General features: G+C 47.0%; 2 protein-coding genes across 2 annotated transcripts in view; one reads left to right on the top strand and one right to left on the bottom strand.

Annotated features, from left to right (window-relative positions):
• Positions 1 to 1,241, top strand: part of CTNNAL1 (catenin alpha like 1) — a 126,177-nt gene extending 124,936 nt beyond the window's left edge. Inside the window, 3 exon segments of the mRNA XM_090039092.1 lie at positions 453 to 472; positions 474 to 542; positions 544 to 1,241. Coding sequence (XP_089895218.1) covers positions 453 to 472; positions 474 to 542; positions 544 to 610 — 156 coding nt within the window. The 3' untranslated portion in view covers positions 611 to 1,241.
• Positions 1,242 to 1,667: 426 nt separating this feature from the next.
• Positions 1,668 to 24,110, bottom strand: ABITRAM (actin binding transcription modulator). Its single transcript, XM_090039093.1, has 6 exons — positions 24,006 to 24,110; positions 23,823 to 23,871; positions 4,670 to 4,799; positions 2,621 to 2,697; positions 2,475 to 2,544; positions 1,668 to 2,400 (listed from the first exon to the last, which is right to left on the bottom strand). Exons 1-6 carry the CDS (start codon positions 24,058 to 24,060, stop codon positions 2,272 to 2,274), a joined length of 510 nt encoding a protein of 169 aa, XP_089895219.1. The 5' UTR covers positions 24,061 to 24,110; the 3' UTR covers positions 1,668 to 2,271.
• Positions 24,111 to 24,114: the final 4 nt, after the last annotated feature.

Raw genomic sequence — 24,114 nt, 5'->3', positions numbered from 1 at the left:
CAAACATGTGGACATTTGGTTCCCTGGGGACAATTAGTGATGGCACACCTTGTGCTGCCACTAGTTGTCCCCAGGGAATGCCTGTGCCATGCCTGCTCTGGCATGTGGCAAGCTACCCCAGGTGGGGTAGGGGAGGCTGGGGCCAGCACTAGGCTGACCCCAGCAGTGTTACCTGGGCCCTGGGGACCTCCAAAGACTGCAGCCATGACAGTCCTGCCACACAGACCCTGACGGGCAGTGGGTGGCATGTGCTGCTGCTCTGTGTGCCACTATTTTTTCTGACCCCTGGATATCCAGGGTCAAAAAAACCCATCTGCATTGCTCCCTTGCAGCACAGAGCAACTGAATGTGTGGTATGTGGCACAGCAGACATGTATGCCACTTACTGCAGTCGTGCTCATCTGAACTCAGCCCCCAAGTGCTTTTTCTAATATTTTTTTTTCTTGCTACAGCAAAAAGCAGGGAATGGCTATCCGATCTCCTTCCCCATGGAGGGAGAACAGAATTCAAACAAAAATAAATGAAGAGAGTCTGGAAGGGAAGACAAGCCTTTGGAGTCATATCCTTGGAACATCATGTAGCAAATCTGACATTTTTAGAGAGTAAATAATTCTAGCACTTAGGAATGTAGGAATTCCTTATGCAAATCATAAACTTGCTAAGTTTCAAGGTTGCTTTCTTTTGTGAAAGGTAAAATCAGGATAAATGCATTCAAACTGTTGTGACCTTTTCACATCTAATAGATGTCATGGTACTTAACAGTAGTATTTGCAATATCAGTTAGTTTATTTGCTGTGTATTTTTATAGTGTGGGTATGTTTCCTTTTGCTCACCATTAATACTGCTATTTTTGTAAGAAATACTTGTGAATGTCTTAATGAAAGTTTCAACCCAAAGATGCTGCTAATGGACACTTATGCAGAGAGACTAAATGGCTCTAAATATGCTATGTGTAATTAGTACTGTTAAAGTTTGTCAAAGTATCATCTCTGGCCTGTTTCAGTCTATATATTTGCTAAAGCAGCATCAGGAAGATAGTCTGGAAGGTTTTGGCCTAAAGCACTGAGAAATGTTGTTATCTTCATTATGTGGTATTTCTGGAATGAAGACCTATTGTAAAACCTCACACTGTTTCTGCAATACATCTGTCAACTTATATTTACATTAGATAATTGATTTAAATGTCAGCAATTCTTGTGTTGTCAATTTGAGTCAATGAAGCATTTATCCTCCACAGAAAATTGCATTTCCAGTGGATTAATACTTTAGTCAAGAATTAATTTTCTTTCTTTTGTAATCTCTTTATCTATAGATAGCAGCCCTTGTGGCTTCCTTTGATTTTATCAAAACTTAATGAATAGAATTTGAAATGCAAGTGAAAATTACTGAAGTTTTAATTTCGAATGTATGCCATATTGAAGTTCCCTAAAGTAGATTTTTACAATGCAACATTTAGAATTCTATTTAAAACTACTTTGGAGTCATATAATGCCCTTTGTGCAGTGATTGGACATCATTTCTACCAAAGCACCCTGTCACCACCTGTGAAAACACATTTAAACAAATGTAGGGAATGTATGCTTACTCTACATACATGGATTGCAGTGACTATTTGTTGGTCCTGTATTTCAAAACTCGTTGTTTGATTTCATTTCTTACACTTAGAGTTTTATTGTACTTGTTTTATTACTTTAAGGGCTGTAGGGTATCCTGGAGGTTTGAGACCCAAGTACGTTTAATTCTTGCAGGACTACCTGTTACAGTTGCACTCTCTGCAAGTCCTTTGCTGGCAATGGACATTACGTTTAGGAAAGTTTGATTTTATAGCATTAAAGAAACAATGAAACCCTTTGAGTGACTAAGAATGGAAAAGAGTGGTCTCAATCTGTCTGATCCCTTTTGCTTATAAACCTGGATAGTAGACTTTTGCTGATGGATTAAAGAGATTAAGGAACAAGTTTTATTTACATTGAACCCTCAGAATAAATGCAGAGATGCATCATGGGATTTTTTTTTTTTTAGTTTTTTGTCTTTGTTCAATACTTCAATTTTGTACAAAAGTTGTTGAAATGCATTTAAAAAAATAATTCCACTTAAAATTAAAGAAACTGACATTTTCCATTTCTAGCATTAGGTCTGTGCAACTTCTAACTTTTCATGTTAACAAGTGTCACCTCACTTCAATATGGGATATATTAGAAGAAGACTTTTGTACATTACAAATGTTACAGAACGTAAATCAGACATCTCTATGTTCAGGCAGAAATAACTTCAGGTGCTAGAATTAAGACGATGCAACAAGATTCCTTCATATTCCTCCCGTGTCAGAAGTCCCTGAGTTACGATCTTGCTTTCTTCAAATTTTGGCAGTACCACTGCAATGTACCCTTCAGTAGACGGCTAGGAAATAAGAGTAAGATTTGATACAGGAATAAAAGTGAGGAAAAAATAAAAAGCAAACAAAAAATATTTACCTTCTCTTGTAGAATAGCTGGATTATTAAGAAGGTTTTCATTCACTTCCATCAACCGACCTCTTATACAACTGCAAAGAAGTTCAATGTGCTTAGCATACAAAGAGTGTGCTTAGCAAACAGGAGTACAAGAAAGAAGCTACTCACCTATGTATAGTATACTCTTCTCCATCTGAACAAGATATCCTACACAGGGGGGCAAGTGCTGTTAAAAACTGGGCACCCTACAACAGGAAACAAAACTCTGAATTTAAAGGCAATTAAGAAGTACAATTCCTGAATAGCGAAAAAGGCATGGATTTCTTAGGCTCATCTCTTTTACTGGCCCAGCTATGTAGTTGAGATAGTTGGACAAGCTTTTGAATAAAAGACATTCTTACTTGGGTCATATGCTAAACCTAAGATGACTCTGAACTTGATTATAATTGATTATGTTTTCTATAGTTTTCCATGTATAGAATCTGATTATTGGAGTGCTGTCTTAAATTCATTCCCCACCACTGCCGTGGGGATGACAGTGGCAGGGGGGAAGCAATGGACACCCTATGTCTATTTCCCCCCCACACCACAACCACATGGCACCCCAGCTTGCAGCGTCAGGCTGTGCCCCCTTCCCCTTCTGCATCCTCTCTCCCCTCCCCTGCTTACCCTGGCTCTGCACCAGTAGGCTTAGTCTCCACTCTAGGCCTGAGCCAGGATTGCTGAGACATGCTTGCAATTTAGTTGAGCCAAACTACACTTCACTGAAGGAATCTGCACTGATTTGAAGGGCCTGTTTTGCTCGTCTTAAAACCTGGTTCTGATCCACTTACTAAGATACTGAAATGAATGTCCACTGGTTTAAATAAACACACTTGAAATCACACCTCCAGCCTATTCAACTGTGTTGAATAACCCCTAAGCTGGTGGTTTTCCCAGCATCTCCCAGAAACAGAGGTATGCCAGGCAGGTGGAACAGTCCTGTCTGCCTGTTTCTGGGAGGACTGAACCAAGAGAGGCTGTGGCAAGAACAGGTGTAACACCTCAAAAAAGATGAGAGAAGAACTAGAGGAGATCTAGAGAAGAGCAACAAGAATGATTAGTGATATGGAGGGGCTTCTGCATAAGGAAACTAAAGAGGCTAGACCTATTCAGTTTAAAAAGGAGACACTTGAGGGGGGAGGCATTATACTAAATTGTGGAGAGGAAGTAAGTAGGGATTTAATATTTACTCCCTGTCACAACAGAAGAACTAGGGCTCCCAAAACAAAACGTAGTGTGGAATTCATTACCACCGGATGCTGTGGAAGCTGACAGTTCAGCCAGATTCAAAACAGGATTGGACAAATTCTTGGAGGCAAGGGGTGTCAAGCAGCTATTGAGCGTGGGAGTTAGGGGTACAGCCTCTGAATTAGAACTTCCTAGACCCTAAACGCTGGAGGCCGCGAGAGGGAGAGGGGAGAAACCCTGTTCACTCTCCCTTTCAGCATCCGCTCTGCCACTGTGTGATACAGGACACTGCGCAAAATGGACCTATGGTCTGAGCTAGTAAGTGGCGGTTCTTATGGTGCTGCTGTCTGCTTTAGGGTCATCAGATCATCCTAATGTAGGCAGGTGCACATGCTCATGCCTCAGTCCTTCCTGGTCTAGCAAGGAACATGGAGCAGTTTCACCTTGCAATGGCAACAACAGTCCTGCTTGCAAGCCAGCTGGACAAGCTGAGGAAGTGCAATAGTAGTTCTCAACCCAGGTGCCATCCCATTAAAGTTACAGAGGAGCACCCTGACTCCAGAAAGGTTAACAATCATTACCCTAAGCTTTTTTTATGCCCTCTTCAAAAGAGCTGTTGCTCTTACCAGTGAGTCTTGACATGTCTGCTAAACAGTCTTTTAATGGTTGATACTATCTGCTTAAAAAATATGCAAAGGCCCCTCTTCAAACTTTGTGTGCATGAGGGAAAATTAACAGTGTTATGTAACCTTGTTCAGAACAATTAAACAACAGGGTGCTTAAAATACCTGCAGTAAACTCCTACACTAATTCTTCTAAGTGCAGTGCCCCTGGCAGCCCTAAAGCAGATGGTTAACAATGGCAGGGAGCATGAGAGATTGCTGCCCTGGAAAAGAACTAGTATTAAAGTGGTAAGGGAGGCACTTCAGAGTTAACTGGAATGTAAACAGGCAAACTGGTCAAAAAGAAAAAAAAAACAAAACGTACCCGCTTTGACTTCCCAGAGACCTTATTTTGAAGTCTGCTACAGTGAGCAGTAACTTGGTAATTAATATTCTTAATAGTTTTTCCCTTTTGAAGAACAGGATGAGATTCTGCTAGAGTGATGACACAGATTCTGCAAGGAAACCATACCAATTATATACTAGCCTTAAGCATCCCTTTAATAATGAGTACATTTTTAACTCTTATACTGAGGCTTTTGTGGCAAGCTGCATTTTCTTGCTTCCCAACATAAATTCACCCACAGCCTTCACTTAAGCTTGGCTAGGCTTAGATGGCCCTTCAGGGTACATCCAGACAAGTGTGCATGTATGCTTCCCCAGGAACAAACAGCAGTGGCACATAGTGATGCTGCTGGTTGTCCCCAGGGAACACCCCTGCATGTGTTTGGCATCTGGCACACAGCAAGTTGCCTGGGTAAGGGAGGCTGGGGTCCTTGGGGCCTCTGCAGTGGCAGCAATCTGGGCACATGGAGCCTGGCTGGCAGCAGTGTGGTTCTGGCCAGCCAAGCTCCAGTTTCTCATGGTGCAAGCTGCAACCACATGCACTGCCCCATTTTTTTCAACCTTTTTGGTTTTTGTTTAGATACCAGGATTTCCTGGTATCTAATTTTGGCTCCACATTGCAAATATGCAGCACAGAGAACCGCTTCACATGCACCACGTGCATTCTGCAGCACCTCAAAAGCCTTTGAGATGCCACAAAGTGCATGTGCATGCTCATCTGGATGCGCCCTCAGTGTCTGCCCACAACTCTCCAAGAAACAGGAAACAGCTCCACTTAGTGCAGCAAAACAAACTACGAGATGTTCTAATTTTAAAATTCCAATAGCAAGGCCAAATTCAATTCTCCCGGTCATATGTGCAATTCATTTGAACATCTTGGTTTCATGCTATATCCAAGGTCAGGATAGGACCTGCATAAACTGTTATTTTTGTTACATGAGCCCAAAAAACAAAAAAACTTTTCAGATTCCATAGTAAAAAGGCAACACAGCTGAGCAAATCTTAAACAGAAGCCAAAAAGGAAATCTCCCAGGCTGTTTAATAGTAAACTAGCTCCACAGTTAGTAGTTCCTCAAATGACAGATGATGCTGCTATGAATTATTTCCTTGTTTTAAATGTTAACAGTTTATTTAGAAAGGATGACAGTTTAAGGCCAGCAGCCTCCCAGTTTAAAAAGAAAGAGGCAAACACCAAAATACAATAAAAACAAAGTGGCATTACAAAAATTAAGGCTTTTTTGGACTTGGTATACACTCCTGGTGTGAAATGATACATCAAGGCATAACCATTATCACAAAATGTGCACATACCAACGCAAATCGGGTATATAGATTGAAACCTAAAAGGTACCCACCCCCTGCATCTACCTTCTTTCCCACAAAACTCTACATGTACTAAGCAGTCCTGTGTATTATACTAAAGTTGCTAACAACTTCACTTTGATACAGAATTATGCTCATTGAAAAAAAGTATATAACCCTTACACTTTCCAAGACCAAGATTAATCTTGTGTATGCCAGTACAGTAGCACACTTGACTCCCAAAGAAATCCAAAGTAAAGGATGTGTTCATGGCCCAGAGCCATTACTTCAACTTCTAGGGTTGCTGACACTGTTTTCCCAATCTGCCAGCGAAAAGGTCAGTATTTTGAGCGTAGGATTTACATCCATAGCCAGATACCTACTGTTTAATTAAATTACTGGTCTTCCTACCATGCCCTAACCTCTTACTCCTTTCTCCACAAAAGGAAGATGAAGCATAGTGTGTTTTTCCTCTGCTGCTCCAGAGAATGAGGAGGGTGAGCAGCCTCTGCTGGGCAAGCGGAGCTTCTTGGAGGAACAGCTGAGGCTCAAGGCCCCAGTGAGATGAGATCCTAGACTAGAGCCAGGTGTAAGGAGATTCGATTTGGGTCACCTGGACATCATCAGAACCGAGACTTGAAGATGACCGGATGGCTGCTGAAAGAGAACACAACTGAAGACCATTCTTAAAAGTAGTTCAGGGCTACACATAGCATTTTCATATACAAGATGGGACTCTGTGAGCAGTAGAGGGAGCAAAGGGAATTCCCGAGCGATACAAGCTAATGTCATACACTCAAGGTGCTGCTATTACAGAGCCTCCAAGCATGAAAGCAACAATACTGGGAATTAGAGGGGGCCATAAAGAAGGCATCTCTATTTATGCAATGAGTGATTGTATTCTTTCAGTAGTGTTGGTTATAGCTGTGTTGGTTAAGGTTCTCTGGGTAAATGTGATACCTTTTATTAAATTCTTATCTTTTTAGTTAGTTGGTATAATAAAAGATATTATAATCTTTTAAAAGATGGTATAATAAAAGATATTACATTTACCCAAAGAACCTTGTCTGCCTATGTACTCTTTCACACACTTAAATGCACTTTGTAATGTTGGGGTGTCCTGTAACTGAACTGACCTAATGCATGAATCCCACAGAGATGATGAGAGGCCACGTCATAAGGATTTAAACAGGTTCATCTTACTATCTGGACTGAATAAGCTTAAAAAAGAAAACCAGACAGGAAAAAAGAAAAAGTCCACACACTCCACGTGTCAACAGAAAACACCAAATAGAGTTTGTCTCCTGGCATTGCCAGAAGGCAAACACTAAGATAATTGAAATAGGGCATGCCAAAACAACAAGACTATTGAGGTTATCAGTGTAATGATTGTCAGTGCTGGAGAGAAATGACAGGTCAACAATAAAATAAGCATCACAGCTAGAGGAGTCCAAAGACACCAGTGCTGGAGGGATCTATTTAACAGACAGAGAAACCAAAGTCTGAACAACAGCCAAGATGTCCATGAGAGAATCTCCATTTCTCACTGCATGCAGGTAAACATTAAATCAAAATACTATGGGGATTCAGCTTGACAGCCAGTCTCAAAATAAGGCTGTCTGCTGATACTTCAAATGGCATCCATTTGTGAGAGGAGAGCAGAGATCCAGGATTACAAACACAGGTTTTTGAAAATAATCATTTTTCAAAGTTTTTTGGCAAGGCAAAAGAAAAAGACCAGCTAGTACATAAGTCAGTAAAAAAGTTTATTTAACAGATAACTATAGACAGCATGTACATGTGGGATTACATAAGAGGAGAGGATTATAACTTCCTACTGCACTTATTTGCTTCCACTGGCAGGAGTAAATTGAACTAAATACTCTGTCAGACAAGGCAGGGTAATGTGGTACCTTGTAGTTATGAGCTTCTGCAATCTGCTTCATCAGATGCTATGAATGGACTTGCAAAGAGAAGGTAAAAGTTTTCAACTAAAAATAATCACACCTCAAATTAACCTAATTGACTACAATACTGCCACTGTACTAAACAGAAAGGAATAAGGCAGGGGTTCTCAATCCCTGGGCTGCGGCCCAGCACCAGGCTGTGGCGGGTCAGCTGCCAGTCCGCAGCACAGTTGGCTGCCGGACTGGAAGTGGCTGCAGACCAGCAAACCGCAGCCCCCAAAGCCGGGTAGAGAGGCCACGGCTCCTTCTGTAGGGCCCACCACAGCACAGGGTTTGGCCTACCCCCTGCCCAGGGGGTGGGGATCCTTACCCGTCTGCCAGCTGGAAATTTCAGCCGTGATCGGCTGTGACTGCTGGGCTGCGGTTTGCTGGGCTATGACCACTTCCGAGCCATTGTTTGCCAGACTGCAGCATAAAAACTTTGTGAGAACCCCTGGAATAAGATAATTTAAGTACAAAGGTGGGGAAAGGGGAAGGACAAGAGGAAACACTGCTGAGAGAGGCAAAGGTGAGTTGAAGAGATCAAAGGGAATAAACAAAGTAAACCCATTGAGGCATATAGGGGTTATAAAAACTAATCCCGATAATGGATTAAGAATTCAGAGTCTATTGAGACCACACTTAACACCATCCAGTCTGTTGATGATTGTTTGCTACAGTTTCATATAGTAGAAAGCAGGCTTTATTGACAAGCTTCCAGCAAGCCCTGTATCAGCCATCATGTAAGTCACATTTCAACATCACCCATGAAGACAAATTATAAGACATAAGAATCTTTCTTCAGGCAATTTTGCTGTCTGCTGGCTACTCCTGGTCTCTCTTCTCCTACTTCACAGTCTTACAGATTACTTCTTAGCTCTGTCCTTTCTCTCTGCAACCATAACTCTGGAAAAATATTTTTTCTTTGTTCTGCCTCCCAAATAAACAAGGTGTATATTTTATTCCAGGCCATGTTTTATGTGAGAAAATACGATATTTCAGATTTGGAGACTCCTTATGCCTATAAATGAGTGGTTGCAGGATCCTGTAATACCAGGGTACAAACTATATAGGAATGACAGCGTAAGTCATACCAGTGGGTGAGCACCATACCTTCCACTAAAGACAGTACTGAATCAAAGAGTAAAAATCAGAGAATCACAGAATCAATGAGTTGGAAGGGACCTAGACAGATCATCTAGTCTGACCCCCCGCCATGGGCAGGAAGGAGCACTGGGGGTGGAGGGGTCATAAGACCCCAGCCAGCTGCCTATCCAGTCTCGTCTTGAAGATTTCCAGCACCACCTCTCTGGGAAGCCTATTCCAGGCTCTGGCCACCCTTACAGTGAAGTAGTTCTTCCTAATATCTAACCTAAACCTGTCCTCCCTCAGCTTGTGGCCATGTTCCTGGTGACTCCAAGGGGGACCCCGGTGAACAGGCTTGCCCCGAGTCCCTGCTGGTGGCCCCTGATAAGGTGGTAGGCAGCCACAAGATCCCCCCTCAGTCTCCTCTTGCAGAGACTGAAGAGATTCAGGTCCCTCAGCCTCTCCTCATAGGGCTGGCCACGGAGGCCCTCAACCATATGAGTGGCCCTCCTCTGGACCCTCTCCACATTCTCCACATCCTTCTTGAAGTGCGGCGCCCAGAACTGGACACAGTACTCCATCTTAGACCCTTGCCACATGTTACATACACGGCACAATTTACTGGTTAATTGTGCAATAAATTTAGACTAGCCAGACCTTCAAAGTAATTATCACATGATAAAAATGTCCATCCAGCTATAAAAAGCCAGTTCAGACCCAGACATACTAGGGCTTACAGAAACGTGGGATTCATCCCATGACTGGGCAGTTAGCATTAGGGGCTATAGGCTTTACAGGTGGGATAGAGAAGGAAGGAAAGGTGGGGGTGTGGTGCTCTATGTCAAGGAGCAGCAGTACACATCCTCTGCCAGCAAAGTGGGGTCAGAGGAGGTGCAGCTGAAGTGCTCTGGGTCAAGATACAAGGGGGCCATGGGGAGAAGGATCTAACGGTGGGGGTCTACTACAGACCCCCCCCCAACCAAGGGGAGGAGCTGGACCAGGAATTTTAGGGTCAGCTTCAGAGGCCTTTAAGGCAAGGGATGTAGTTGTCACGGGCAATTTAAATTACCCGGACATCCGCTGGGAGGAACAGTCAGCCAGGTTGGACTGTTCCAGGAGGTTCCTGGGCGAGATACAGGCCCTCCACTTAATTCAGGAGGTGCACAGTCCCACCAGAGGAAATGTCCTGTTGGACCTGGTCCTGGCCACAGGCAACGACCTGGTAAGGGGCCTCCAGGTCCTTGACCATTTGGGTGATAGCGATCATCACTTGCTGGAATTCACCATCCAGCACAGGGTGTCAAGGGCCTGCAGCAAGGCAGTAGCCCTAGACTTCAAGAGGGCCAGCACCTCTCCCAGATTAGTGGGAGAGGTGCTGGGGTTCTCGAGGGCAGGGGAGCTCAGTGCCCAAGATGAGTGGTCGTTCCTTAAAGAGACGATACTCAGGGCCCAAGAGGTGACCATCCCAACAAGACGCAAGGGAGGCAGGGTGCCCGAAAGCCCCCCTGGCTCACCAAGTCTGTACAGGAATGCCTGATTGCCAAAAAGGCAGCGTAAAACTGGTGGAAGGGGGGATGCTATCTCTAAAGAGGAGTTTACCTCCTCTGCTCGGGCCTGTAGGTGGGCTATCAGGAAAGCTAAGGCGGACAGAGAGCTCGGACTAGCGTCCAAAATCAAAGATAATAAAAAGTTCTTTTTCAAATATATAGATAGGGAGGATGAAGAAAGCACTGGGAAATGTGGGGCCCCTGCAAGATCCTCTGGGCAATCTGGTGGTTGCACCACAGAAGAAAGCAGAGCTTTTTAACCAATTCTTCACCTCCATTTTCTTGGGCAGGGACCAGGACTTCCCCACTGTGATACAAGATGGACTCAAGGGGAACTCCTCCAGACCTCAGGTTGGGGAGGACTGGGTTAGAGAGCTTCTGGAGGGGCTGGACGTGTTCAAATCAGCGAGTCCAGATGCTCTCCACCCCAGGGTGTTGAGGGAGCTAGCGGGCTCTTGCAGGGACTTTGGCATGGCTTTACGAGCGCTCATGGTGCTCAGGCCAGGTGCCAGATGATTGGAAGATAGCCAACGTGGTCCCCATCTTTAAAAAAAGGGAGGAGGGAGGACCCAGGCACCTATAGGCCCATCAGTCTTCCCTCAATCCTAGGGAAACTCTTTGAGAAGATCATCAAGGAGTACGCCTGCGATGGGTCGGTTTCAGGGATGATGCTCAAGGGCAACCAGCATGGTTTCATTAGGGGCAGGTCATGTCAGACCAACCTGATTGCCTTTTATGATCAGGTCACAAAAGCATTGGATGCAGGTGTCACCGTGGACCTAGTCTTTCTGGACTTCAGCAAGGCCTTTGACACTGTCTCCCACCTCATCCTCATTAAAAAACTAGGCGACTGTGGCATTGATGCCTACACAGTCAGATGGATTGCAGATTGGCTGAAGGGTCGTACTCAGAGGGTGGTGGTGGACGGGTCATATTTGACTTGGGGAGAAGTGGGCAGCAGAGTCCTCCAGGGCTCGGTTCTTGGGCCCGCGCTGTTCAATTTCTTTATCAGCGATTTGGACGATGGGATGAAAAGCAACCTGTTTAAATTCGCTGATGATACCAAAATTTGGGGTGAGGTGAGCACACTAGTAGGGAGGAAAAGACTGCAGCAAGACCTGGATAGGTTACAGGGGTGGGCTAACAAAAACAGGATGCATTTCAATACTGACAAGTGCAGGGTGCTACACTTGGGCAGTAGTAACCAGCAGCACACTTATAAGATGGGAACTCCCTTCTTGAGAGCACGGAGGCAGAAAGGTATCTCGGAGTCATTATCAACTCCAAGATGAACATGGGCCGACAATGCGAGGTCACGGTTGGTACGGCTAACGGGACCTTGTCGTGCATCCATAGCAGCATCTCAAGCAGGGTCCAGGAGGCGATCCTCCCCCTCTACGCAACACTGGTCAGGCCACAGCTGGAGTACTGTATCCAATTCTGTGCACCCCACTTCAGGAGGGATGTGGACAGCATTGAGAGGGTCCAGAGGAGGGCCACCCAAATGATCTGGGGACAACAGGGCAGACCCTACAGTGAGACACTGCGGGACCTGAACCTGTTCAGCCTTCACAAAAGAAGGCTGAGGGAGGACCTGGTGACCGTCTATAAACTCACTAGGGGGGACCTTGTTTCCCCTAGCGCCCCCTGGCATAACAAGTAATAATGGTCACAAGTTGTTGGAGAGTAGGTTTAGATTAGACATCCGTAAGAACTACTTCACGGTCAGGGCGGGTAGGATCTGGAACCAACTTCCAAGGGAAGTGGTGCTGGCTCCTACCCTGGGGGTCTTTAAGAAGAGGCTTGATGCCTACCTGGCTGGAGTCAGTTGAGCCCAGTTTTTCTCCTGCCCAGGCGGGGGCTCAGACTTGAAGATCTACAAGGTCCCTTCCCACCCGACTTCTATGATTCTATGAAAAAAAGCCAAGCCAACCAGCTACAAAGTTAGTGTTTGAAAAATGTATGACAATTTTACTGCTGGTTTCTATCCAGCCTTACTTTGAACATGTGGCAAGGCTTGCTGATAAGAGAAGTGACTCAGAAGGTATGTGTAGATCCAGTGTTTAAATAGGAAGAGTTTGGTTTTGGGGGTGTGATACTGACTACTTGACTAGGATCATGGTACTAAGCAAGAAATGCTAAAGGAGAGGAGAGGCTACAAAAGCAGAAGACAAGAATACAGGATGACCTAAATTATCATCATATACATTGAATAAATGTCATTTAAGGACGTGTTTAAAAGTACATATTGGAAGTACAAAGTAAGTACATATCACAGACTTAAAAAAATAGTAAGACAAAAAAGTATGATTCAATGACAGACTATCAGGCCATCAAAAAGATGTCATTCAAGAAACAGAAGTTACATGCAACAGAGGAAAATAGAGCAAGAGCATAAACTCTGAAAAGCTAAATGTAAAATTTTAAAGTAAGCCAAAAGCAATTCAAGGGACAATTTTGCTAGAGACATAACAATATGGGATTTTTTTCATTTGTTTTTTTGTTAAGTATCTTATGAACAGAAAGCTTGCTAAGGTTTTAATGGGACTTAAATGAGAAATGACCGTAGTTACTTGACTCTGAGACAAGGTTTCTCCCCAACTCAGCATGGGGAAAAAGAGCCCCTTATCTCAGATTCATGTACGAAGCAGGGAGGGAAGGGGGAGCAGTCAGGCAGCTGCTGCAGCTCCAATTCTGGCCCTAAGCCTGAGTCAGGGCCACAGTCAGAATCACAGTAGCCTCCAGCACTGCTGCTTGGCCAAGAAAGGGCTGCATTTCCATGTGCTGTACTCCCCAGCCTGGCAGGAAACACAGCCCACACAGCTTCTGATAGTATGGGGGGGTGGGGAAGAACAGGAATGGGGACGCCAGGGGAGCTCATGGCCTGCACAGGTGCTGCCACCTAGCAGCACATGGCTCTGGCCAGAACTGCATATGGTGGCAGGGAACACAGCCAGGCTGGCCTGCCTCTATTGTGCAGGGCTCCCCATGGCATATGTGCAGCTCCCAGCACTCGCATGCCACTGGGGGAAGCCTCACGTGAAGGAGCTGGCTGCCTTCCCTGCCACTTCTGGGAGTCCTGGCAGTTGCACATGGCAGCAGGCAGTGGAGAAGGCAGCCAGCTCTGCTGCTGGTGGCAGGGGCTGTGTGCCATGGGGGGTGGGGGGGAAGAGAGTGTGTGGGGGGTCCTCACAGCCCCCACCCCTCCTTCACACCCACACCTTACCTACCCGAACTCTGTACTCCCTCCACCCCACTGGGTGTGGACTCCACACTTGCAGGCTCTGCGCTCCCACCAGCACCATGCTCCGTTCTCCCACCCAGCTGCAGCTCTCCCCCCCACCCTATCCCCACCACTTCCCTAACTGCTACCCACTGAGCGCTGCAGCAGGAACACAAGGAGGAGCCACTGGAGGCCAAGGAAGCTGAGCAGGTCCCCAGTGGCATCAGCAGCCCTGCCTGCAACCTGTGCATGCTGGCTGGGCCGGGCTCTTCCATACACATGGCTGGGAGTGAGGTGCACAGGCCAGGCAGGGTATAAGTAATTGGTGGGCACCTGCGGGCCAGATGGAATTGCCTGGTGGGCTAGATCTAGCCTGCAGGCCGTATTTTGCCCTCCCTGCTATAAAAGTTTCAGGAAAGAAGCAGCTCAAATTAACATAGTGCTCCATTGGTGCTACTTGGGACCTTAAAGGCAGCATAGAAACTATTAAGAACAGCAAAAATATATGATTTTCATCTAACCAGGATCCTGGTTTTCTGTTTAAAAAAATGGCAAATTCTCGATTAAAAAAAAAAAAAAAAGAATTCCACATTTTTCCATAATTAAAATGAAATGCCACATATATCAGTTGAAGACAATGTTTTATTGATATAGTTACAATTTTAAAGCAATCTGGAACCCTACCAGTGCCACAATCATTATCATAAAATAAATTCCAAATACCGTTACATTTTGGCAATTTATTTATTTTTATTTTTTTAATCATGAGAAATCAGACTTCCCCCTACCCCCTTCCTCACCAGGATGCCGGTCCAGCTGTTGCTGTCCCTTCTAATGCTTTGTGGCACTGAGCACCCCTGATATGCTGATGCCCCTCACTCCCAAGTCACAGCCTCTCTAGTCCTGCCAGTGCCCCTCACTCCCAACCCACAGCCCACCACACTGCTCCCAGCCCCGTTGGTGACCTTCATTCATGACCCACTGCTCCCTGCCCCCAGGGCCCAGTCCCCCAATGTGTGGGGTGGGGTGTGTGTGTGGGGCAGGGGAGGTGCCCAACCATAGGCAACTCCATAAGCAATGTGTCCAGGAGAAAATTGGGGGCCATGTGCTCTGCCCCACCATTTGTGCACCCACAGCAGGGCATGGGGCTGCAGCCTGGCAGGACTGACAGCAGACTGCCTCCATGTCCCAGCAAACAGGACCTGGCATGGGAGGGCAGAGTGGGGCGGCAAGACCTCTGCACCAGCCATGCAGCCACAGAGTAATGCTGCACCGCCAGTAGTGCAAGAAGTAATGGAGGGGAGGTGAGCCACACTACTCTCACCTCCTGCCACCACTGGCACCAGGCTGCAGCTCTACCCCACCACCATGGCCTGGCTGCCACTGCTTCCCTCAGGACATTCACACTTCCCCCCCAGCCCACCTACCTCCAGGGTAGAATCACAGCCTGGCATGCAAGGAGGTGAGGGCAGTGTGCTCCCCTTCCTCCCTCTCTCCCCACCACTCCACTACTCCTCACACAGCTGGCTGCACAGTGTTGCTCCATGGCAGTGCGGCTGGTGTGGGGGTCCTGGCAGCAGCAATGGCAGCAGCAACAAGTCTTGCCACCCCACTCCACTGTCCCGCACTGGGTCCGCCCTGCTGGGATGCAGAGGTAGTCCTGTGTCAGTCCGGTCAGGCTGCAGCCCTGTGCCCTGCTGTGAGTGCACAAATCTGGTGGGAGGCAGGGGCCAAACTGTCCCTTGCAGGCTGGAACTCTGCCAGCCTGCAAGGGGAAACCCATGGTTTCCTGTCCTTTTCCCCTTTAAAGGAAAAAAATCTGCTTTTTTCCATGGCAAATGGAAAACCAAGATCCCTGGTCCTAATCCTCTCAGCTCATAGGCACAAGAGAGGCAAGACAAAGGAACAGAAAGGAAATGTGATTCTTCTTTTGGAAAAGCAGCAAATAGCAAACTATCCCTGCATTCAGCAATTAGGCTCAAAGATACCCAAGCTGCTGCCTGGCCACTTCATTTCCAAGAGTGTTCAGTGTCTTCATCTTGCTACCTCCATTAATAAATGTTTACTTCAAAACTGCCTGGCATCTCTTTTGATGTTACTCAACACAAGAGTTGGCAAGAATTCGAAGCGTCTAAAGTGCTCTAGCTCCTATTTTAGGACGTGTTCATAGTTCATAACATGAAAAAATAGCTGTTTAGTCTAATTAAAGAAATATTTATCAACTTCACATTTAAGATAATTACAATAATTAGAGAGTGTCCTAGTAAGCTAAAGTGTTCCTTAATGAAAAGTCTGAAGTGTCTTCAAACTTGGAAGGTTATTTCTTACTAGACTAATGATTTTGAAGTCTGGGAGAGCATGGATGGGACCAAGAGCAATGTTTGTGAGAAACCCAGCATTTCCATCCTTTCCAGGCCTCTCAAGAATCCAAGGGCTGACTACCAGCTGCTCTCCTTTCCCTTTTGCAGAGATTGGAAAAAGGAGTGAACTTCTCCCAGCAACATGCCACTCCAAGCTCATATTGTTCTCAGGACCTGTGAAAGAATACCATTCAAAAAGGGTCCTTTATACTCTAAACTTAGAAATAATTGTAATTCCAGCAGAACTCCACCTTACAGAGTATGGGAAACTATAGGCTTACTACTTGTCCCCTTGCCTACCCAAAAAGGTATGCATGATGGTGTAAAGTCATCATACATGTGTAAAAGCCAGGAAACCCAGGTAGCCACTAGAAGAAACCTGTACAAAATGATAGGATGCAAAGTGCTATCAGTATCTAAAATAAAAGGAACCCAAAAGTCAGTTTGTTAACTTTAAGTAGTATGCAGTGCCTGCAACAAAATTTCAAATGCAGTTTATCATGGTGAGTGTATCTTTTATAACAAGCATCTAATATAATCCAATGTTTGCCCCTGGCAAGTAAAAAAGTTATTCAGAAGAGGAATATAAAAATGCAGGTTTGGAGAAGCTGTTACCACCCAGTATTGTACAGAAAGCAAATAAACAGCACAGATGTGAATTTATGATGTTTGCACACACTGCAGAAAGTCACAAAAAACAGAGTTTAGAAGTAGAAATAAATACCATCTAATTTGATTATAAAAAGCCATGAGTATTTCTATGGGTTTTTAATCCTCTATAGAAGTGTCACTCTGAAATATGGCTTTTCTATTCTTAATTATCCCACTAGACATTAAAATGCTGAAAGAAAGATCAGAGCGGCAAGAATACAAAGAACAAGAGTTTTCAACAGCTGTTAAATGCTTCTTCTGAAGGGGGCAACCTCTGTTCTTCATTCTTGTGTCTCAAGCCTAAAGAAGTGAGGGGTTTTTGTATGTGCATTTTAAATTCCTTCTTTTACTTAAAAAAAGATAAGGGATATCAAAAGTCTGCTCATCCTAGCTTCTACTGGAGGGCTTCAGAGATGTCTATTGTGAACTCATTAAAGGGAGAGGGAAGGGAAACAAACAGTAAAGCAAAATAACTTTTTCCCCTAAATATTTATTTTACACTTAAGAGATTGCAGTGTTGTGTGTTTATTCTTTTATCTGCTTATATTACAGTTCTAAGATGTGCTTGATACTTTCCAGTCTGGTCCCTTATGATGCTAGGATGGCACAAGGTCAAGACTCTTATAGTACAAAGGACCTGATTTTCTAATGCTTGAAAAGTGGCAGTGCAAACAAACAAACAAACAAAAAAAACCAAGGAAAAAGACACAACCTAGCTAGCCTCAAACAAAGCAGGCTACACACGGTATCACTGCACCTTTGCGGGACTCATTTTTTCATTTAGAATACATTCACTTAAATAATTCTCATCATAACCAGAACTAGCATAGTAGCACACCAGAAATGGGGGGGGGGTTTCAGAAAATGCTACTTGTTTCCTGTTTTTCTGTATGTAGTATTTATTTTCATGTGCTGATAAGCATCACTCATAGATCTTCATATGGAATTACTTGTGTCCCAGGGATTATACGGCTTCTCAATTCATACTGAAAAATTGGAAAGTATTTCAGAAGTTTCACTACAGCCTTTTTCACCTGTTTAAACTGCTAAATAAATAGTTGCTAGATCACTGTGATATTTCTGGGATATCTATATTTTTTTTAAAAAAATTTGCTTTATAATGAACTAGCAACCCTGTAAACCTTGCCTTGATTCTGACATTCAAGTTAGCCTCCCTTTCCTTCTTATGCATAACTGCTAGTAGGACTGGTTCTCCAGACCAGTGATACCTGTGCAGCCCCTTGAACAACTAGAACTTAGAATGCAAATTCAAGCTGATCCACTTTGATCTAAGAGGAATGCAAGATTAATAGACGAAAATGTATGGCTAGACCTAAAAAAAAGCCTTGGTCCTGTTTTAGGTGCCTAAGTCTAAAATTTAAATCTGCAAAACCTCTGCTCAGCTGCCATCTACTCCTTAGTCTATATGGGACTAAAGTCTGGACAGTGCAGAGCAACCCAGCACTTGCTCATACTGAAGACCTGCTGAGATCCACAAACTAGGTGTTTCTCTGTCAGCTGTGCCCAAAACTGTAACCATTAGGTATGCTCCAAGAATTCCTACCTCATGCCTACTGAATTGCACTCCACAGAAAATCCAGCAGCAGCCACTGCTTCCATTGAAAACACAGAAGGAAGTGATATAGCAGCAGCCCCTTTTTTATTCAAAAGTACAGTGTTCAGAGTGCCTACCCCTGGGTGTGGGAGACTTGAGTTAAATCCCCTTTTCTGACTAACAAGATTCAACCCCACATCTCCTGCCTCCCCAAAGAGCATGGTAACCACCAGAATATACATTATTTTGGGTTATGGAGCATACTCGCTGCTCCTACTGAAGCTGTTCCACCTCGAATACATATGGAGAGTCCTTAGAACAGGAAGTGGAATGAGGGTTCTCCCTTCCCAGGTAAGGCTTTAACCACTAGGCTATGGAATAAGGCCTATGCTTTTTCTGGTCCAACTATCTTGGACCCTTTTCAGCACAGTGGCACAACTTCAACACCAGAGGAAGAGTATCCACACCCAGAAAAGTCTAAGCCATGAAGATTAGGGTATTCTTGTGAGAAGTGGGAAGCGAGGGTTTGAATCCTCTCAGACAGAAGAGGGATTTGAACCAGGATCTCCCACATCATTAAGTGCTCTAACCACTGTGCAACTGCATAGAAGAAGAATAGGCAGATTGTCCTCCAGACATTTTAAAAAGATATAAAAATGTAATCCTTTCTTTCAAAGGCCAAACAAGGATGTAGCTCCTCCTTCTATGAGGAGGCTCAAGCTGTACAAGCTAAGTGGAGAGGGTTAGCTCCTGGTAGCGATGAAGAAGTGCTTATGCCTCAGAGACAGGTGGGATTCAAGGAACACATCTGTCAGCATCTCCTGTTGACTTATTTCTGTTGCATCCTATTCGGCACAATGAATGTTGTGGATTTCCCCTAACCATCCCTAGGTGTTATGCCTAGAATCAGTCTGCAGCTGCGAGGCCTGGCACTCAAAAGCTAGGTGCTGTGAAACCAAGCCCTGTAATAACTAAGCCCCAGAGTGGGCCTGGCTTTTAGCTGCTAAATTCTGCGGAAACAAATCCAAATAAGCATACAGAGCTGCTGAGTGAGCAGATGCTACTGCCAAAGCAAAATTACACATCAAAGTGGGAAGCTATCTGTTCAATACTGCCACTTACAGGAGGCACTTACTTATTCAAGGGCAGAGTTTCAAAATGAGACTTACATAATGAAGTGATTTACCTCCTTAGCCCAGGGGTGCTCAACCCCTAGATACGGCTTCTGCTACAGTGCCATCCAGCCTGCAGGACTCCCCAGGAGTCTGGAAATTCGACAAGGGAGGGGTGGCCCTGCTCCCCTGCTACCAAATCTTTGGATCCAAGGGAAGACCCCAAGTCCTACCTGCTGGATGGGCACCAAAGTCATCCCTAGCAGGGGGTGAATCAGGGCAATCACCCTGCGCCCCATGTTTTGGGGGACGCAGGCAGTGCCGTACAGGCCCTGCTGTGCGCCACCAGCTCTGCACTGCAGCCGCCCACCATGCCCCCCTCCCCCCCAGCTGCAGCTTCTCACTTCCACTCCACCCCATTCCTTGCTGCAGCCGCTCACCACCCCCCGACCCCAAACAGGCTGGTATGCTGGGTGCAGACAGCTCTGATGGGTGCTCAATCCCAAAATGCCAGGCCAGGAGAGGACACTGCAGGACCTCTGGGCCCAAACCTGGTGGGGGTGTCCGGGAGGGGGCAGTGTTGTATCTCTGGGAACCAATCCTGGCACATGGGGGAGGCTGGGATGGGCAGCACAAGGATCCAATCCTGGTGCATCGGGGGCAGGAGGTGTTGCCAGGCCCCTAGGGCCCACTCCTGGCGTGTGGGGCAGGAATAATGCAGTACCAGGCTCCAGGGCCCAACCTGGCTCACAGACTATCCCAGCGCCACTAATTAGCCTGTGGCACTAAAAGGTTGAGCACCTTCACCTACCTCACACCATTGCCACCCACAACATCAACAAAACGCAAAAACCCCAGTGTTTCTGAGTGCTTCCTATGCCACTTTCTACATGGGACCAGTCACTGTGACCTGTTACAGACACCAGACAGGAGCGCTGGGAACAGCTTGAACAGCGCTCAGGGACACGGCCTGTTCTGCTTCCCCATCCCACACACTGGTAAAGTGCGGGCTGTACCTGCCCTGTAGCCTGCTCTGACTTGTGCTGAACAGAAACCAGCTCTGGAGCTGTCACACGCGCTCCTGCACTCACACGAGAGCTGCCTGGGCCTCTTTAGAGCTGGAAAGCCCATCTAATTGTGCAATGACAACTTTGCCTGTGCAGCCACTCTGCGCTTACTGCACAATCCCCCTGCTGACTGCGTCATCGTGGCCAATCTACATCTATTGCACAGATGAACCATTAATTACAATTCACCCATTAACAAGGGTGAATTGTAATTAATGGCTGTAGGCTGTACAGGAGGGACAGGATAGGAAAGAGGGGTGGGGGTGTGGCGCCCTATATTGAGGAGGAATACACATCCTCGTTAATAAGCAAGGAGTCAGGGGAGGGGCACTCCGAAGTGCTTTGGGTTAGAGTACAAGGCAGTCGAGGTGAAAGGGACTTAATGGTGGGAGTGTACTACAGACCTCCCAACCAGGGAGAAGAGCTTGACCAGGAATTCTTGGGTCAGCTCACAGAGGTAGTGAAGGCTGGGGATGTAGTAGTCATGGGGGACCTGAACTTCCCGGACATCTGCTAGGAAGAGCAGTCAGCTAGGTCTGAACGCTCACGTAGGTTCTTGGCCAGAGTGCAGGAGCTCCATCTAACCCAGAAGGTGCACAGCCCCACCAGGGGGGATGCCTTGTTGGACCTAGTGCTGGCCACGGGTGACGACCTGGTGAGGGGGCTGCGAGCGCTCGACCACCTGGGCGACAGCGATCATCGCCTGCTGGAATTCACCATCCAGCGCAAGGTGGCAAAGGCATGCAGTAAGACAGCAGCCCTGGATTTTAGGAGGGCAGACTTCAACGAGCTAAGGAGGATAGTTGGAGAAGCGCTGAGGTCCCGGGGAGGTGGGGAGCCAGGTGTCCAAGGAGAGTGGTCGCTCCTTAAGGAGACAATCCTCCAAGCCCAAAGGAAGGTAATCCCAACGAGGATCAAAGGGAGCAGGAGAGCACACAAGCCTCTGTGGCTCACCAAAAGAATCCGGGAAGGTCTCCTTGCTAAAAAGGAGGCTTGTACCCAGTGGAAAGAAGGGGTCATCACCAGGGAGGGCTATTCTGTAGTTGCTCGGGGATGTAGGGGGGCAGTTAGGAAGGCCAAGGCAGAGATGGAACTGGGACTGGCTTCCCAGATTAAGGACAATAAGAAGTCTTTTTTTAAATACGTAGGGGGTAAAAAGAAGGTCCCGGGTAATGTGGGGCCCTTACAGGATGACATGGGTAACATGGTCGTCACACCAGACGGCAAAGCTAACATGTTTAACGATTTCTTTGCCTCCGTCTTCCTAAGTAGGGACCAAAACAGCCACCTCCCTGCTGGGCCCCCCTCGGGCCCCGCGGGAGGCACACCTGGGCCATGGGTTAGCGAGGATTTAGTTAGGGAGCTTCTGGAGGGGTTGGACGTATTCAAGTCAGCCGGCCCGGATGATCTCCACCCTAGAGTTCTAAAGGAACTGGCCGGGGTCATTGCAAGTCCCCTAGCATGGCTGTACGAGCACTCGTGGTGCTCTGGTGAGGTACCGGAGGACTGGAAGAGGGCCAACGTGGTCCCCATCTTCAAAAAAAGGCAGGAAGGAAGACCTGGGAAACTATAGGCCGGTTAGTCTCACCTCGATCCTAGGCAAGCTGTTCGAAAAAATAATGCTGGCACACATCCAGGAGGGGCCAGCAGGAGACTGCATGCTTAGAGGCAACCAACATGGGTTCATCAGTGGCAGGTCCTGTCAGACCAACCTGGTGGCCTTTTACGATCAGATCACCAGATCATTAGATGCAGGGGTAGCAGTGGATATAGTCTTCCTGGACTTCCGGAAGGCTTTCGACACTGTCTCTCACCCCGTTCTCATTAAAAAACTGGGGGGCTGTGGTGTAGACACCCACACAGTCAAATGGGTCGCCAACTGGCTGGAGGGCCGCACCCAGAGGGTGGTAGTGGATGGGTCCTTCTCAGCCTGGAAGGACGTGGGCAGTGGGGTTCCGCAGGGCTCGGTCCTCGGGCCCGCACTGTTCAACATCTTCATCAGCGATTTGGACGAGGGGGTAAAAAGCACCCTGTTCAAATTTGCTGATGACACTAAGATGTCAGGGGACGTGGGAACATTGGAAGGATGCAACAGGCTACAATCAGACCTAGACAGGTTACGAAGGTGGGCGGACGAGAATAGGATGGGTTTCAACACAGAAAATTGCAAGGTGATGCACCTCGGGAGGAACAACCGGCACCATACCTACAGGTTGGGGAACTCCCCTCTTGTCAGCACGGAGGTGGAAAGGGATCTGGGGGTCATCATTGACTCCAAGATGAACATGGGCCAGCAATGTGGAGAGGCAGTAAGGAAGGCCAACCGCACCTTGGCATGCATCCACAGATGCATCTCGAGCAGGTCCAAGGAGGTGATCCTTCCCCTCTATGCTGCATTGGTCAGGCTGCAGCTGGAGTACTGCGTCCAGTTCTGGGCGCCGCACTTCAAGAGGGATGTCGACGGCATCGAGACGGTCCAGAGGAGGGCCACTCGTATGACCAGGGGACAACAGGGCAGGCCCTATGAGGACAGGCTGCGGGACCTGAACCTGTTCAGCCTCCAAAACAGAAGGCTGAGGGGGGATCTTGTGGCCTAATATAAACTAGTCGGGGGGATCAGCAGGCATTGGGGAAGTCACTGTTTCCCCGAGCACAACTAGGAGTGACCAGGAATAACGGTCACAAGCTGGCAGAGGGTAGGTTTAGGTTAGATATCAGGAGGCGCTACTTCACAGTCAGGGCGACTAGGATCTGGAACCAGCTTCCAAGAGAAGTGGTGCAGGCTCCTACCCTGGGGGTGTTTAAGAGGAGGTTAGATGAACATCTAGCTGGGGTCATTTGACCCCAGTACTCTTTCCTGCCATGGCAGGGGGTCGGACTAGATGATCTGCTCAGGTCCCTTCCGACCCTACAAACTATGAAACTATGAAACTATAAGGTGATGGTGGCTTGGCACCTGTGGCTGATGTGCATTTATTGCCTGGTTCACCTGCACCTTGCACAATAACGCCTTTACCCGCGCAGCCGCTCTACTTTTCTGAGGCGGTTCACCCATTAATTGCGGTTCACCCACTTGTTGTGTGATGATGGCTTTGCCCATGCGGCTGGTCTACATTTACGACACAGTATTGTTGTGCGATAATGACTTGGTACAAGCGGCAGGCGTGTATTTATTGCGCAGATCATCCATTACTTGCAGGACCATGACTTTGCCTGTGACCGCTGAACATTTATTGCGTGGTGCGTGATACATGTGACGTGTGCCAGGGCGGGGCTGTGCTCACCTGTTGGAGTGCTGCAGGATACAGTAGTCCTCGCGGGGCTGCCCCACGTCTGCAAGAAACAGCGACAGGGCCTCGTGAGCGGGCGGTCTCCAGGCCCCCCCGAACCCCGCCAGGCCGCGCGCAGCACCCCCCGCGCGCGGCCAACAACCCCCGAGAGCCCTGGCGGGGGGAGGAGACACCCACCTGTCTTGTACCAGCGCGTGAAGTACCGCTCCGTCACGCCCGGCGCCGCAGCCATGACCGTCCCGCCCCGCTCGAGAAGCGGGAGCCAATCAGAGCCAAGCAATGCGCG

The sequence above is a fragment of the Crocodylus siamensis genome, chromosome 3 (genome assembly GCF_052110815.1).
Source record: "Crocodylus siamensis isolate JL-2025a chromosome 3, ASM5211081v1, whole genome shotgun sequence".
NCBI lineage: Eukaryota > Metazoa > Chordata > Crocodylia > Crocodylidae > Crocodylus > Crocodylus siamensis.
Note: the sequence above shows the minus strand (reverse complement) of the source record. Positions and strands in the feature narration are given on the sequence as shown.